This window comes from Desmodus rotundus, chromosome X (genome assembly GCF_022682495.2).
Source record: "Desmodus rotundus isolate HL8 chromosome X, HLdesRot8A.1, whole genome shotgun sequence".
In the NCBI taxonomy this organism is placed as follows: Eukaryota; Metazoa; Chordata; class Mammalia; order Chiroptera; family Phyllostomidae; genus Desmodus; species Desmodus rotundus.
The window spans coordinates 55,188,976-55,205,770 of record NC_071400.1 but is presented as its reverse complement, the minus strand read 5'-3'; the positions used below and the strand labels follow the sequence as shown (position 1 = coordinate 55,205,770).

The window sequence follows — 16,795 nt, the reverse complement described above, 5'->3', positions numbered from 1 at the left end:
CTCTCAGTCTACCAGCTGGAGGGAAGCACCCAATAGAACCAATTACAGCCAGAGACCCAAATAAACAGCATAAAGGCATTCCAAGAGCACCAAGTTCAGGAGATCAGTGAGATGGCACCACTGAATCTCACAGGTTTCCTACCAAAGAAGTCCACACCACAAAGTGAGGGTGTCAGAACACATCTCTTTAAGAGGTAGAAGCAAACGAGAAGTCTAACAAACAATGGACAGACAAAGAAACATCCACCAATCAAATGGAAAGGAGAAATCCTCAGTAAAGGGCTAAATGAAATAAAGGCAAATAAACTATCATATACTGAGTTCAAAACAATGGTTATAAGGAAGCTCAATGAGCACAGTGAGAATTACCAAAAGCTACAGGGAAGCTACAAGGAACTTACTGCAAACTATATCAGCATCAAAAAGGACACAGAAACTATCAAAAAGAGTGAAGAGGAAATGAAGAATACAATTTCTGAGTTGAAGAACACAGCAGAAGGAATCAAAAGCAGGCTAAATGAAGCAGAGGTTTGAAACAGTGAGGTGGAGGACAAGATGGAAAAAAAACTCTCAGAAAGAACAAGGAAAGAAAAAAAAAAAAGACTCGAAAAGAATGAAGAGGAGTTAAGGGAACTGAGGACAATACGGAATATAATAATATTCATATAATAGGGATACCAGAAGGACAAGAAGAACATGAGAGAGAAAACCAGTTTGAAAAAGTAATGATGGAAAATGTCCCTAATTTGATGAGAAAGTCACACAAATCCAGGAAGCGCAGATGGTCCCAATCAAGAGGAACCCAAAGAGGCCCACTCCAAGGCACATCATAATTAAAATGGCAAAATTCCAAGACAAAGAGAGAATCTTATAGGTAGCAAGGGAGAAACAGGGAGTAACATACAAGGGAGCCCCGATAAGACTACCAGCTGATTTCTCAATGGAAACGCTCCAAGCCAGAGGGACTGGCAAGAAATATTCCAAGTAATGAAAAACAAATGCCTGCAACCAAGACTACTCTATCCAGCAAGGCTCTCAATTAAAATGGAAGGTGAAATAAGGAGCTTCCCAGAAAAAACAAGGCTTAAAGAATAACCTCCACCAAACCAGCTCTGCAAGATATACTAAAGGGACTGCTATAAGAAGAAGAGGATAAAGAGTGTGAGAGAGAGAACAACACAGGTACAAAAGGCGGTAAAATGGCAGTGAACAAGTACCTATCAATAATAACCTTTAATGTAAATGTTTTAATGATCCAATCAAAAGACATAGGGTAGCTGAACGGAAAAGAAAACATGACCCACATTTATGTTGCCTACAAGAGACCCACCTCACAACAAATACCTACACAGACTGAAAGTGAAGGGCTGCAAAAAATATTCCAAGCAAACGGACAGGAAAAGAAAATCCAGGGTAGCAATACTTGTATCACACAAAATAGACATCAAAACAAAGGCTATAAAAAGAGACACAGAAGAAAACTTCACAATACTTAAGGAAAGAGTCCATCAAGAAGACATACATATTGTAAACATATATGCAGCCGACACTGGAGCACTCAAATATATAAAGAAATTCTTGGAGGACATCAAGAAAGATACAGACAGCAACACAATCATAGAAGAGGATTTTAACAGCCCACTGTCGACAGTCCATAGATCTTTCACCACAACACCAACGAGGATACTGTGGAACTGAACAATGCATTAGATCAAATGGACTTAACTGATACAAACATATAGAAGCTTTCATCCCAAAGAAGTAAAATACACATTCTTTTCAAATGCACATGGAATATTTTCAAAGACAGACCATGTGCTAGGACACAAAACAAGTCTCACAAATTCAAGAAAACTGAAATCATGTCAAGCATTTTCTCACACCGCAAGGGCTTGAAACTAGAAACAAGCCTCAAGGAAAAAAACACAAAAACATTCAGACTCATGGAAGCTGAAAAGCACGCTATTCAACAATGAATGGTTTAATAATGAGATAAAGGAAGAAATCAAAAGTTTCTGGAAACAAATGAAAAGGAACTCACAACAACCCAAAACCTATGGGACACAGCGAAGGCAGACCTGAAAGCAAAGTTCATAGCAACACAGACCTACCTAAAAAAGATAGAAACATTTCAAATAAGCAACCTAACCCTATATCTACTAGAACTGCAGGAACAACAACAAACAAAGCCCAGAGCTAGTAGAAAGAAGAAAATAATATCAGAGCAGAATTAAATTACATAGAGACTAAAAGAAGAACTCAAAGGATCAATAAATCCAGGAGCTGGTTCTTTGATAAGATAAAATATATCTACAAGCCTTTAACTCATCAAGGAAATAAAAGAACCCCCCAAAATAAAATCAGAAGTGGAAGAGGAGAGATTATAACTGATATCACAGAAATACAAAGGATTGTAAGAAATTAGTACAAACAACTATATGCCACGAAATTTGAAAACCTAATGAAATGGTGAAATGGACAAATTTCTAGAAAAATACAATCTTCCAAAATTAAATCAAGAAGATGCAGAAAGAAGGACCAGACTGATAATAGCTGGTGAAATTGAAGCAGTAATAAAAAAAATTCCTGGTACGCAAAAACTCTAGAACAGATGGTTTCAAAGAATTTCACAAAACATTTAATGAAGAGCTAACACCTATCCTTCCCAGACTATTCCAAAAAATCCAAGAAGATGGAAGACTCCCAAACTCTTTTTATGAAGCCAGCATCATCCTAATCCCAAAACCAGATAAAGACACAACAAAGAAAGAAAAACACAGGCCAATATCGCTGATGAACCTAGATCCTAAAATCCTCAGCAAAATATTGATAAACCATATCCAGCAATACATTAAAAAGCTCACACACCATAACCAAGTGGCATTGGTCCCAGGGATGCACGGATGGTCCAATATTCACAAATCAATAAACATAACACATCACATAAACAAAAGGAAAGACAAAAACCACATGATCATATCAATACATGGGGGAAAAGCATTTGAAAAAGTACAGCACCCATTTATGATAAAAACACACAGCAAAGTGGTAGTAGAGGGAACATTACACAAGATAATAAGGGCCATATATGAGAAACCTACAGCCAACATCCTACGCAACAGGCAATAGGCAAAAACTAAAAGGTTTCCCAATAAGATGACGAACAAAACAAGGATGTCCACTCCCACCACTTCTATTTTACATAGTATTGGAATTCCTAGCCACATAAATCAGATGAGAAAAAGAAATAAAAGGCATCCAAAATGGAAAGGAGGAAGGAAAACTGTTATTGTTTGTAGGTGACACAATAGTGTATATTGAAAACCCTATGGACTCCACCAAAAAAAGTATTCGACCTAGTAAGTGAATTTGGCAAAACAGCGGCATACAGAGTCAATATTTAGAAATCACAGGCATTTTTGTACACCAACAACAAAATATTAGAAACAGAAATCAGGAAAAACATCCTATTTGCTATAGCAACAAGGAAAATAAATTACCTAGGAATAAAGCTAACCTAGGAAGTAAAAGACCTGTCCTCAGAAAACCACACAACACTGAAGAAAGAAATGAAGGAAGACACAAACAAATAGACACATATACCATGTTCATGCACTGGAAGAATCAACATAATCAAAATGGCCATACTACCCAAAGCAGTTTATAGATTCAAGGCAATTCCTATTAAAATGTCAATGACATATTTCACAGAGATAGAAAAAATATTTCAGAAATTTATACGGAACTAAATAAACTACACCAAATAGCTGAAGCACTTTTGAGAAAGAAGGAAAATGTAGGAGGGTTCACAATACCTGAGCTCAAACTATATTACAAGGCCACAGTAATCAAAACAGTCTGGTGCTGGCATAAGAACAGACACATAGATTAATGGAACAGAATAGAGAGCCCAGCAATAAACCCACGCTTTTATGGTCAATTTATATGCTGCAAAGTAGGCAGAAGCATAAAATCAACTAAAAATAGCCTCTTCAACAAATGGTGTTGGGAGATCTGGACAGCTACATGCAAAAAAATGAAACTCAACCACAAACTTACACCATACACCAAAATAAACTCAAGATGGATAAAACACTTAAATATAGGCCGTGACACCATAAAAGTCCTAGAGGAGAACATAGGCAGGAAAATCTCAGATATTCCATGCAGCAGTATTTTCTTCAATATGTGCCTAGAGCAAGGGGCATAAAAAGGAAAGAATAAACAAATGGGACTGCATCAAAATTAAAAGCTTCTGCACAGCTAAAGAAAACATCAGTGAAATGAAAAGGGAACCAGCCGTATGGGAAAATATATTTGCCAATGATACTTTGGAGAAGGGTTTGATCTCCAAAATTTATAGAGAATTCCCACAACTCCACTCCAGGAAGACAAACAATCCAATTAAAAAGTGGGCAAAGACCTGAAACAGATACTTCTTCCAGGAGGACATACAGAGGGCCCAGAGACATATGAAACGAAGCTCGGCATCTCTAGCCATCAGATAGATGCACATTAAAATCACAATGAGGTACCCCTTCACATTGGTCAGAATGGCCATCATAACCAAATCAACAAACAGCAAGCGCTAACAAGGTTTTGGAGAAAAGGGAACCCTAGTGCACTGTTGGTGGGAATGCAGACTGGTACAGCCACTGTGGAAAATATTATGGAATTCCCTCAAAAAACTGAAAATGGAACTCCTTTTGACTCAGCAATTCCACTGCTGGGATTATACTAAGAATCCTGAAACGCCAATTCAAAAGAACCTATGCACCCCAATGTTCACAGCAGCAGAATTTATTAAAGTCAAGTGCTGGAAGCAACCTAAGTGCCCATCAGTAAATGAGTGCATTAGAAAACTGTGGTACGTTCACATGATGAAACACTATGCAGCAGAAAGAAAGAAGCATCTCCTACCCTTCACAACAGCATCGATGGAACTGGAGAGCATCATGCTAAGTGAAATAGCAGCATGGTGAAAGACCAATACCATACAATCTCACCTACAAGTGGAACCTAATCAATGAAACAAAGAAGCAAGTGAAATAAAACCATAGGCATTGAAATAAAGAACTGACAGTAACCAGAGTGGAGGGGGAAGGAGATAAAGGGGGAGTGAAGTGGAGGGGTTGTCAAGGAACATGTACAAAGGAGCCATGGACAAAGCCAAAGGAGGGGAGGATTGAGTGTGGGAGGTAAGTGTGGGTGAGGCATGGGAAAGTAGTGGAGGGAAATGGAGACAAGTGTACTTGAACAACAATTAAAAAATTAAAAAGAACTGAAAATGTTAGAAGAAAACATAGTGGTAAACCCTGATTACTTTGGATATTGGGAAGATAACTAGTTTAGATTAAGACCATTCTTTAACTTCTGTATCCTCCCTAACTGGCATAATTTCTGGTATATAGTAGGTGCACAATATGTGCGCTAAACAAGTGATTCAATGCAAATATATTGGTAAATGAATATGTCTTCAAAGGCTGGAAGTTAGAACATTTTTTAAAAAGCTGAAACAACCAAATATACAAAATTAAAACTTATCGGGCAAGTATTAATTAGCTGCTCCTAACAAAAATAATGGTAAGTGAGGCAGGGCCCTGGAAAACATTTATATTGAAGATACATAAACAGAGACGCCAAACTCCTGCAATTATGTTTTTTAAAAAAAATGCAAAGCTATGCTAAAGGAAGTTTTCTTGTGAGTCCAAGGTGGACTTAAAATGCAACCTAGGTGTTCTGCTATACCCAACATGGCTACGTTATTATTTCTAACTTAAACATGTGTATAAAGCTTTATAGTTGCCAATTTAAGGGGGGGGGAATCCACATTTTCTTCCTATCATTTCGATCTTGCTTGCATTTACTCAGCTGTATTTAAATCATGAACAATTTCTACAGCATATTTTGAGAACTGTAAGAGTGACCATGACTTTTCAAGATATACTAGATTTCATAAGGGTTCAAGGCCTCAGTGTTTTAAGGGGTTCTTTTCCCTCTATTATTTCAGGAGCACAATGGCTTGATTTTGAGTTAAAACTGCAGGAAGTGGTCACTCTTAGATTTATAAAGTCAGTCCCCAAAATTATGGAAAATGGGAAGAACAGACCCCTCTCCCCCACTTTTCTCTATTCACATGAGGCTAATACCAAATCAACAATCTGCTTTTAGGGTGTGGGATAAGAAATAAAATCAAAACTCTTATTAGGAGATGATCTCTTATTTACCAAGAAGGGATATTGCTTCCATCTTCATCCTTGTCTGAAGTTTTATGTTTGCATGTCTTGGCAGTACAGTTGACCCTTAAACAACTTAGATTTTAGCCCTGGCTGGTGTGGATAGGGGGATTGAGCACCAGACTGCAAAGCAAAGGGTTGCCAGTTCGATTCCCAGTCAGGCCACATGCCTGGGTTGCAGGCCAGGTCCCCAATAGGGGACACATGAGGGGCAACCACGCATTGATGTTTCTCTCTTTCTCCCTTCCCCTCTCTCTAAAAATAAATAAAATCGTTAATTAAAAAACATAGTTTTTAACTGCATGGGTCCACTTACACACAGGTTTTTTTTCAATCAATACCTGTACTGTTTTCAATCCACGCTTGAGAGTCCACAGACGCAGAAGTCCACTAGTTAGGTAAGGAAACCTTGTTACGTCTGGGTGAAGAACTACTGCTGTTAAATGAGGTATCTTACCAATACTATTGCCCTTGTGTAAAACTGTGCTGCCCACCAAAGCAGCCACTGGTCATATGTGACTATATTTAAATTAATTAAATAAAATAAAATTAAAAATAGGTCTCCCACTCATACTTGCCCCATTTCAAGTGCTTACTAGCCACACATGGCTTAGTGCCTACTGTAGTGGACAGCACAAGTAGGAACCATTTCCATCATCTCAGAAAGTTCCACTGGATGACACTGATTTAAAACATTTATAAATGTCAAGGACTGTTTTCAAAATCACCTTAAAAGTGCTCTGAAAATCAGTCTCATAATTTCAGTACTATATATTTTTTTATTTGCTAAGAATTTACTGCACAGTTTAATCATACTCATTCACCACATCTGTCCATTCCCTAAATAAAATATTCCCTCAAAGGAGGAAGATCTGCAACTCCTGTGACTATTTAAACTAAACAAACAAAAAAGCTTTCAAAGGCTCTGAAAGCAATTCTGGACGTAGTGTGAGAAATGGTTTGAGTAATCATCACAGCCTACCAGGGCCATTGTCTTTGAGTTAATGAGGCTTATCTGTATACGGATGTTTGCAATGGCTGCTCCAAAATCAGTCATTTTTTGGTTAGTGCATATTAAGTAAATGCAGAAGGCACATAATACCTTCTCATTGTTGTTGTAATAAGTGGGAAAAAAAACTTATTGGTTTCTTTTGGTCTGCACTTACACCAAGAAGAACCATCTCCTATGACTTCTAAGGCCTTTTAATAAACCGTCACTTCCAACAAGGGTCCCATCTTCCTATTTATTATACTTTGTCCAATACCCTTCCTTTTGTCCCAGCCCCTCCATTACCCTAACATTCATACTCTCCATTCCTGACCACTTCCAGAGCACTATTACCCCACCCATCACCAACTTGGAGAATTACATTTTGTTGTGATCCCTACCTATCTGTAGCAAGCAAAGTTGACATTTCGGGAGAAGATAGTCAAATTGGTTTTGGGGAGGGGATTTCTGAGAGGTTACCAAAGAAGGCAAATTGAAGGGGTTTGAATGAATACACAAAGGAAGCTCTACTGAATGAGAGCTAGAGCTCTTGTAACAGTCAATAAACTCAGTGGTTAAGAATTGTGCTGTGAATGAGACCTAGGTTCAAAATCTTGGTTTTACCACAGCACAGCTATGGGGCTCTCCAAGAAGTGGTCTTTGGTCCTCAGATTCCTCATCTGCAGGTAACAAATGGATACAGGGGAACTGGACCTGCATTCTAAGGTTTCTATAATGAAATCACACATGTCCAGTGCCTAGCGCAATGTTATTTAATAGTTGGCATTAAATAACAGAGGTAAAGCAGAGAGGGGCATATTTTATAAAAAACGCAGAACCATAAAGGCTCTTGCATTTGAGAAAATTACATCTCAATAAAAACACATTTTTAAAAAGATTTAAAAATTGAGATATAACTCTGAGAAGGGAAAAATGTAATGAAAATCTTTGGGGTCTTAGAAAGGTGCTAAAGTGCAGCTGAACATAGACACAGACTCTTCATCTGGGGGAATAAGCAGGACATCAAAAGTAATTATGAGATTCCCCAACTTATTGGTAACTGGCCCAAAAAGGCAATCAGAAAAACCATACTTACCAAAGTGTGTAATGACTAGAAATCCAATTCAAACATTACAGTACCAAATTGATGAAATTAAGAAGAAAATCCATCCCTTTTTGGGTAAACTCTTCCTCCTCTACTACGTCTCATCCTTTAGTTTATAGTAAACTCTCTCACAAATATGAGTCACGGATCACAAGAGAGGTTGTCATGTACAGAAATTTTAGCATAAGCCCCTGACCACCAATAAACACAACCGCTACACTATCGCTGAAGACAGCACACGTGGCGAAATGATTACGCTCATCAGAGAAAACTTAGAGTGTTGCAAAATAATCCTTCAAAAAAAAAAAAAAAACTGTAAGATATAGAGAATAGAGACATATGGGATAAAATATGATTCAAACCCAAGACCTCATATATCAAATGAGTTATTGTCACCCTTTGTGTGTGGGAACAAACAAAATAAGGGAATGAACAATGAAAACGGAAAAGGACAATAAACCTCATCAACAGCCCTTCCAACTACATTGCATATCTAGGAATACTTGACTTTACCTGGGCATTTACCACAAATTTTGAGGAAAATAGAGTCTTTCTGGTTCACCCTGAACCAAAGACCACATACAAGTACAGGGAGAACATTAAAAGGATTATTAATTTTCCTGTGTGTATGTATCCTAACTTTTGAATACTTCAGTTCTTATATGCTCCCAATGTAACAAAAGTCAATTTCATAGCAGGATCAAAGATTTCTAAATTTGCCTTTCCTTAATAGCTATTCATATGAAGAATTACAGTATAATATATGTCAAGGTACGAGAGTTAATAAAAAGCAAGCTGAGCCCTGGCTGGTGTGGCTCAGTGGATTGAGCACTGGCCTGTGAACTACAGCGTCTCCAGTTCGATTCCCAGTCAGGGCACATGCCTGGGTTGCAGACCAGGTCCCCAGTAGGGGGTGTGTGAGAGGCAACCACACCGTGATGTTTCACTCCCTCTCTTTCTCCCTCCCTTCCCCTCTCTCTAAAAATAAATAAATAAAATCTTTAAAGAAATAAAAAGGAGGCTGACATATTAACCATTTTATTACATTTCACATCATTGTACCAACAGTAAAAAATGGCAACATAACTGCAACTGCACTTATAGAATGCTAAGGAAGTGATACAATAATAAATGCAATCAAAGATTACAATGAAGCCAAAAAATGGGCAGGAAATCAAATCCAACTCATTTCTTCAAGCTAAATGTCAGCATTTCAGGAAATCAGACTACCTGATCTCAAATCATGGATCTGATCCTAACTAGCTCTGACACATAATAGTAAAGTCACTTACCTAATCTGTCTGTACATCTATGTACTCATCTACAAAATGGGAATAATGACAGTATCTCAGGATGCGGGAGAAGATCAGAGGGAATGTGCCTAGAACAGTCCCTGGCATTTAGAAAGCTCTCGGCATCTAGAAAGCTCTCAGCACCTGTTAATAGCTATGATAATCGTGATTGTAATCATCTCGGGAAGCACATTCCCATAGTGGGCAGGAATGAGAAACCCAATTATTGTATCACTGAATTTTTTAAAAGATTTTATTTATTTATTTTTACAGAGATAGGGGAAGGGAGGAAGAAAGAGAGGGAGAGAAACATCACTGTGTGGTTGCCTCTTGTGCACTCCCTACTGGGGAGCTGGCCTGCAACCCAGACATGTGCCCTGACTGGGAATCGAACCAGTGACCCTGTGGTTCACAGGCCAGTGCTCAATCCACTGAGCAACCTTAGCCAGGGCTATATCACTTAATTTTTTTTTTAAGTTAAATCTTTGCCCAAGGATATGTTTGTTATTTTTTTCTGGGGAGAGAGGAAAGGGGAGAGATAGATAAACATCAATGTAAGAAAAACATGGATCAGCCTCTTGTACCGCCCTGACCAGGAACTGAATCTGCTACCTAATTATGTGCCCAGATGGGATCAAACCCTCAACCTTTTGGTGCATGGGACAACACTTGAACCAAATGAACAACCCAGCCAGCAGTTGTATCACTGAATTCTGTGTTTAATTATCTCGATATTTTCAGAATGTTTGGTTATGAACTTGGAAAATGCATAGTTTAGAAGGGGAAAAAATAATGTTTCCACAAACATACTAAACACTAAAAAGGTTATTTAGACTCTGGGAAGAAAAAACATGTGGCTGACCTGAATAATACACTTCCTCAAAGTACAGAATATCACCTGTATGCAAAGTTAGGTCTAGAGACTTCAGAGGAAACATGAACAGTGCCTTATACATGTCTAGTAAAACAGTGATTTCTAGGAGGCTATGTAGTTGATATGATATTTTGGACTACTTATGTCTTCATTAAAAAATTTTCCTCGATTTCAGATTTTCTCTTATTTAGCTGCTAGTTCCATATCACTACTCACCAAATTAAAGTCTATCCTGAGATACCAAATCTAAAAACATAAAATATATTAAAATATAATCTAACAATAAAATTGTAATATATTTATACCACATTACATATGTCAGTATATTTGCAGAAACAAAAATTTTTGTATTGTTTTTTAAAATTCAATTTTATTTTTTATTTTAGCGAGAGGGGAAGGGAAGGAGAGAGAGAGAGAGAGAGAGAGAGAAACATTGATGTGAGAGAGACATTGACTGGTTGCCTTCTATACACGTCCTGACCAGGGACTGAACCTGCAACCCAGGCATGTGGCCTGACTGGGATTGAACCGGCAACTTTTCAGTTTGCAGGACCGTGCCCAACTGAGCCACGCTGGCCAGGGGAAGGTATTGTATCTTACGTTTCTAATATACGACTTACCCTTCTTTAGTAATTTTCATAGTATTATACAAAACCTAGGAATCTTGAGATATATTAGTACATTTATATTGGAATGACATACATTCTACATCTAAAATGGAGTTAATTCATTATCATTCTTAATGTATAACTGAGTCAAGAAAAAAAAACATCAACAACAATAAAACCCCCACTATACTATTTTAGGCAGATGCCCCTAGAATAAAGACCTTATTTCAGCATTACTCATTTAGGAGCTGCTTTGAAAAGATTTTGCTAGGTATAATTCAAATGTAGTCCTGTTTTAAATAACATAAGGCTCTATAAATTGTACTTGTGACTAATTTTTTCTAAGTCAAATACCTAAGCAGGATAGTAGTGGCTATGATAATTAATAATTCCAACTTCCCAGTTTTTAAGAACAAACACCAGAGTGAGAAACAGAAATGAACTGTTACAATCTTAGGACTTAGCCTTCATGGTTCTGTTAATTCTGCAATCTGAGCTTATTTTTTAGAAAAACAATTCAATTGTTCCCAGCATATATTCTATGCAGTGTATGTGGCAACATTGTATCAGGGGCCCAGAAGATGGAGAATTGTCCCTTGCAATATCCTGGTTCTGTTAGGCAAATCAAAGTCTGAATTCAATTACACTGAAGATGATTGAGTTGTTTAGTTTTTAAAGGCTTTTCTATCATTTCGCCACTATAGTTCATTTTTTATTGGTCTTTATTTTCATCTTGTCTGCCAATTCCTACAGGACAAGCAACTTAATTTACTTTTGCTTTACTTTTGGAACTCACAGCAATAAGTCCTATAAAAGTTCAAGCCTTTTTCATTATAGAAACTATTTTTTCACCAATATAGACCATTTGAGGTTTTCTTAAAAATAAACCTAATTAAATAAATATAACAGCAATTCCTTTACATGCATTTGTTCATATTTACCCTCAGGAAAATACAGGACAACATATACTTTTTATTTACCTTCAAATTAAGCAACTTGGTTAAACAACAAAGCAAGGGGATTGATAACATTTCTTATATTTCAATCACTTTGCAAGCAAAATCACGGGAACAAAGCACAGGTTGCTGGAAGAGGTGGATAAATCCTTCAAGAGCAGGATGTGCTATCTGCGCTCTATAGCAAGCAAACTCCACTACAAGACAAAGAGTGGCATCCAATCTAAGCTAATATCAAGGTTAGAATACTGTGCAACCATTAGCCCCTGCTGTTATTTATTAATATTAGCACCACAAATCTGGTTAAAAAAAAAACAAAAACTACCTATCTTGGAACCAGAATGATTTTACACAAACTAGCAGAAATTAAGGATCACCAAAATAAATGCAACCAAAATTTTGACCGCAGGGTCAACGGAAAAAAATTTTATATTGGTGAGACTTAAAAACATAAATGCTGGGTTATTTCTTCCTCCTTTTATAGCAAAAGGCTTAATATTTTTGCCAAAAGTGTGGAACAGTTTATATACTTTACTCACTTATGAAATATATTGATCTTCAAATATTTCCATACAATTGGTAAACACATATAGAGTTAAGTCAATTGTTTATTTTCCTTCAGCCAAACCAGTCTCATCTGAAACATTTAAGTTCTTCTATAATAAATTTAAGAATCTTGTTGGACAATGGCAACAGCTAATTTCCATGCTTCCTGACATACACACCTTCTATTGCCAAAACTATAGTAAGGGGAGATATTACTTGCAGAATTTATAGAGGGGCACTGAACAGGAAGTAATAATTTACAGATTACCAGATCTAGAGTTAGTATGTACCAACAAATGCACTACTGATACATCAAAATATTTTTAATCTTCTTTTGAAAGTGTAAGATATTAGTTGATAAGCAGTGGTGTAACTTAAAAAAGAAAAACACAGAGTAAAACCATCAGGCCTGTGTAAAACTTCAACAATAGTCCACTGCAACACTGCACATTCAGAGCAGTTAAGTCCTTGGGAGCAGAAAACAATTATTTTCACTCACTTAAAAAAAATTCCCCAGTAATAACATTCAGTTGATTTTCTGAAGTTTCATGGCATATAATCAGGTCTTTGGAGGGTTGAAAATTTGTTTTTTAAGAAGCAAAGTTGGTAATGATTTTAGAAGCTGAAGCATCTCTATTCCTGAATTTTCCCCACATCTTATAACAAGGGAGGAGGTACAAAAATATTCAAGATTACCAACTTCTTTAATGCATTACTCAGATTAGTCAGTGTCTTCCTGCAACTTTCGATCTAAAATGTCTGAAATACATAAAGAGAAGCCACTAAAAATCAGTTGCCAGTGTAATTTGATATTGATTACCGCTTCTTAATACCCTTTCTTCACACGCCTTGCCCAAAACAGTGGAGCTCTCGGAAGTCTCAATGCTGGACAGAAAGAGAAGCTAAAGGAGATCTCAAACCCTCTCTGCTAGGCAGGAGGCGGCGACAGAAGCTACCCCGCTCCAAAGCAACTACCCACACGTCGGGCCCGGATACCACTGGGAGAGGATATTTAGGAAAAGAGAAATAAGCCCTCGCAGTCACTTCTTGCAGATACGGGCCCTTTTTGCAGGGATCCCCAACCTGCCGCTGGCCCTAGCCTGTCCCCAGCTCTCTCTGGCGGGTCTCGGCCCCCGAAAGGGCACCCTCTCCTCCTTGCCCGCTTCTCATTCCGGTAGGACCCAGGGCCTCTAGCAGGAGGAAGAGGGGCTCCAGTGGCTTCCTACAGGCCCCAAGTCTGGTCCTTCCCTCCCAAACAACATCCCGCCTAGCGCGCCCTGGCCCCCCTGGCGCAGCGCTGGGGAACAGGGCCGCAGGCCTGCCTCCCACCGAGGCCGACAAGAAAAGGGAGGGAAGGAAGAGGGAAGATGGGGCCTGCCCTAGAACGAAGTACCTTGTAGAAAGCACCATTAGAGCCCCGGACTTCCACCACCAGCTCCTCCATCTTCCCGACAGCCTTGCAGGCGCCAGGAGCCCGCCCAGGAGAGGTGGGCTGCGGGAGCTCAGGGCCCAGCCACCAGCCGCGCCGCCGCCGCCGCCGCCGCCGCCGCCGCCGCGGCCACCTCCGGCTCTAAACGTCGGCTCAGCGCCAGCTCGGAGACTACCCCTCACCGGAAGTGAAACCGAAACGGAGCAGAGCGCCTAGCCGAGGCCAATTCCTCTGGCCTTTCCTCGTGTAAACAGTGAAACAGTGTCACGTGACGGACGCCGCCCCACCCCCAAGGCTTTGGGCTCCCCCCCCCCAGCCCCGCCCCGTCTCTCCGCTCTGGTCCTCGAGCGCACGCGTGCGCTCTCCGGAGAATCCGGTGGGGTGGGAAGGACGGGCCCGGCGTGAGGCGCGCGGGCCCGGGTGCTCTGACCCGGAGGAACGCGGGAAGGCGGGACGGTCGCCTACGGGTCGTTTGGCTGGCGGAGGTCGGGCCGCCTGGCGTCCCCTGACGAAGGCTAAAGCGCCCATTTTTGTAGAAGGGCGAAAGGAGGCGTGGGAAAAGGCCTGCCAGACCGATCATACGCATTCACTTCTCAGAGTTCTGGCTGGCTTGCTTTGGAGAATTTTTGTTGTTTTGTTTTGTAAGTGAGGCCGAGCCTAATTGAGGTGGAGGTGGAGTGCCGGGGGGCGGGCAGGAATAAAGGTGAGGAATTATATTGAAGACTATGAACTAGTAACAGTGGCAACCACAGTGACCCAGGCTTTTGTGATTTTTACAGGCAGACGGTGAGAGTAACGGCGCCCCTCCCCAAGATATTTCAGGCTGTCCTGTGGATACATCCTGTGTTCTCTGAGGGGCAATGGATTGTGTCTGGACCTCTGGAAATGTTAGTACTTCCGCAAACCCAGCACTGACTCATATATTTGCCTTCCCTCGATTTAGTTTCATAGATTTACTAGACATACCAAAAAAAAAAAAAGAGAGAGAGAGACAGAATGTGTTAAACATTTGTTAATTTATATACAGTTGATCAGCTTATTTTTCTACTATTTTACTTATGCCCACCCTGTACCAAAGAGTGAGGGGGACAATTTTTATAGCAGTCATGTGACCCATGGGGTCCATGCACCTGTTTCCTTGCAGCTCTTTCCCCTTCCCCTCCACAGAAAAACAAACCTCAACTTTCTCCTTGCTTCTGTAGTGTAATTCTATCCACCTTAACCTAGGTTTCTCTTGGAAGGCTTGTAACCAATTGAGGCGTTAGTGAACCTCTATCATATGCCAGGTACTGTGCTAAGTGCTAATGAAACCTCGGTGAAGACAAAAAGGAAAAAAAAAAAAAAACTGTCAGTATTTCAGGATCCCAGAGGCCTTCATGGACATAAATCAAATGATCAGTAAAGTTAATGTGAAATTGCAACTGTGATAAGAGCTATGAAGGATAGGTACACCTATGATAGTGGGACAGGATCCAGCATGGTGGGGGAGGGGGGTCAGAGCTGAAATAGACTCCACCTGGAATGTGACCAGTGAGAGTGAGCTGGCAGCACTGAGTTGGTGGCAACAAGGTGAACAGTCCCCCGCAGGTGCAGTCATGTGACCCAGAATGAGAAGCATCCTTCAACCTCCAGTTCTCTTCCTACCCCATTCCTAGCCAGAGTAGCACTGTTACTTTAAAAGCAGTGGATCAAGGGCTACATTCCTTGGGACCACAGTAAACAGGAATGACTCGTTGGACTAGGGTTTCTGGAGTAGTCACGAGATGCAGAGACATGGACAGGACTGAAAGAAAAATTTACAATAGGCTGAATGGGAGGACAGCATGATCTTTAACCCCAGTGGTATAAAAGGGGCCAGATCGATGAGAATGATACTACTTTCCAAGTGTAGGATGTGTTCACTTTACCCAGGAATTTCAATTATTACCAGCTTTTCAGAACCAGAAGGCCCACTAAACTGGGTGCTGTTCCCGGACACTTTAATGCACTTTCATGACTTCCTGTTTCTCCGTGCCCTTCCTGGCCCCCAGAAATACCCTTATCCTTAGGGTTATCAGCTGGATTCCTGTTAGCTCATTATTTTACCTCAGGTACAGAGAGGTGGGTTAACTTTGCTCTTCAATTCTCAGCACATTGTCATCATCAGTCCCTGCAAGGCCCTTCTCTTATTTATATTATTTTATGTCGTTAATATTATCTTTCCTTGACTTTTTCATTCTCCACTCTCATTCTTTTTCTACACACAAACTGCAACTTGTTTGATACGTATCCTTGATAATTTAAGACACGCAGTGTTTTATGTATGCCTTTTACATTTACAGAGATGATGTTATACTGTAAATCTGTTTCCCACTGTTTCCACTCAACACTATGTCCTTGAGCTAATGATCCACATTGCTGTGTGTATACCTGGATTTTCACTTCTAACTGCTGCTGAATATTCCATAGCTTTTACTAATACATTTCCCTAAGCACGGGTGTCTAGGTTACTGACAACTCCTCGACGTCACAGCATGGTGAAAAACCCTTGTAAATGTCTTTACGAACATTTTTGCAAAAATTTCTTTTGTGCTCTTATAGAACTTTAGGCTTAACCCCCGCTTCCAGACCATACTGCTTGATATAGCAGGGACTCAGTAAATGTTGAATACCTCTACTATGATGCTTCATGTACTGGAATCACTTATTTATATTTCTGTTTTCTTCATTGGTTGTGTTTTCCTTCCGGGCAAGAAAGATGTCTTATTTACCTTTGTGTCTG

The 16,795-nt window shown here is 39.7% G+C and overlaps 1 protein-coding gene across 12 annotated transcripts in view; it reads right to left on the bottom strand.

Moving 5' to 3' along the window:
- The window catches only part of FMR1 (fragile X messenger ribonucleoprotein 1), a 62,871-nt gene extending 48,583 nt beyond the window's left edge, over window positions 1-14,288 (bottom strand). For 5 of the 12 annotated variants that reach the window (XM_024551072.3, XM_024551076.3, XM_024551075.4 and 2 more), the window contains exon 1: window positions 13,999-14,288. In XM_024551072.3, coding sequence (XP_024406840.2) covers window positions 13,999-14,049 — 51 coding nt within the window. In that variant the 5' untranslated portion in view covers window positions 14,050-14,288. The remainder of the gene's footprint in view (window positions 1-13,998) is intronic. The other 7 variants (XM_024551071.3, XM_024551073.3, XM_024551082.4 and 4 more) reach the window with 2 other exon arrangements.
- Window positions 14,289-16,795: the final 2,507 nt, after the last annotated feature.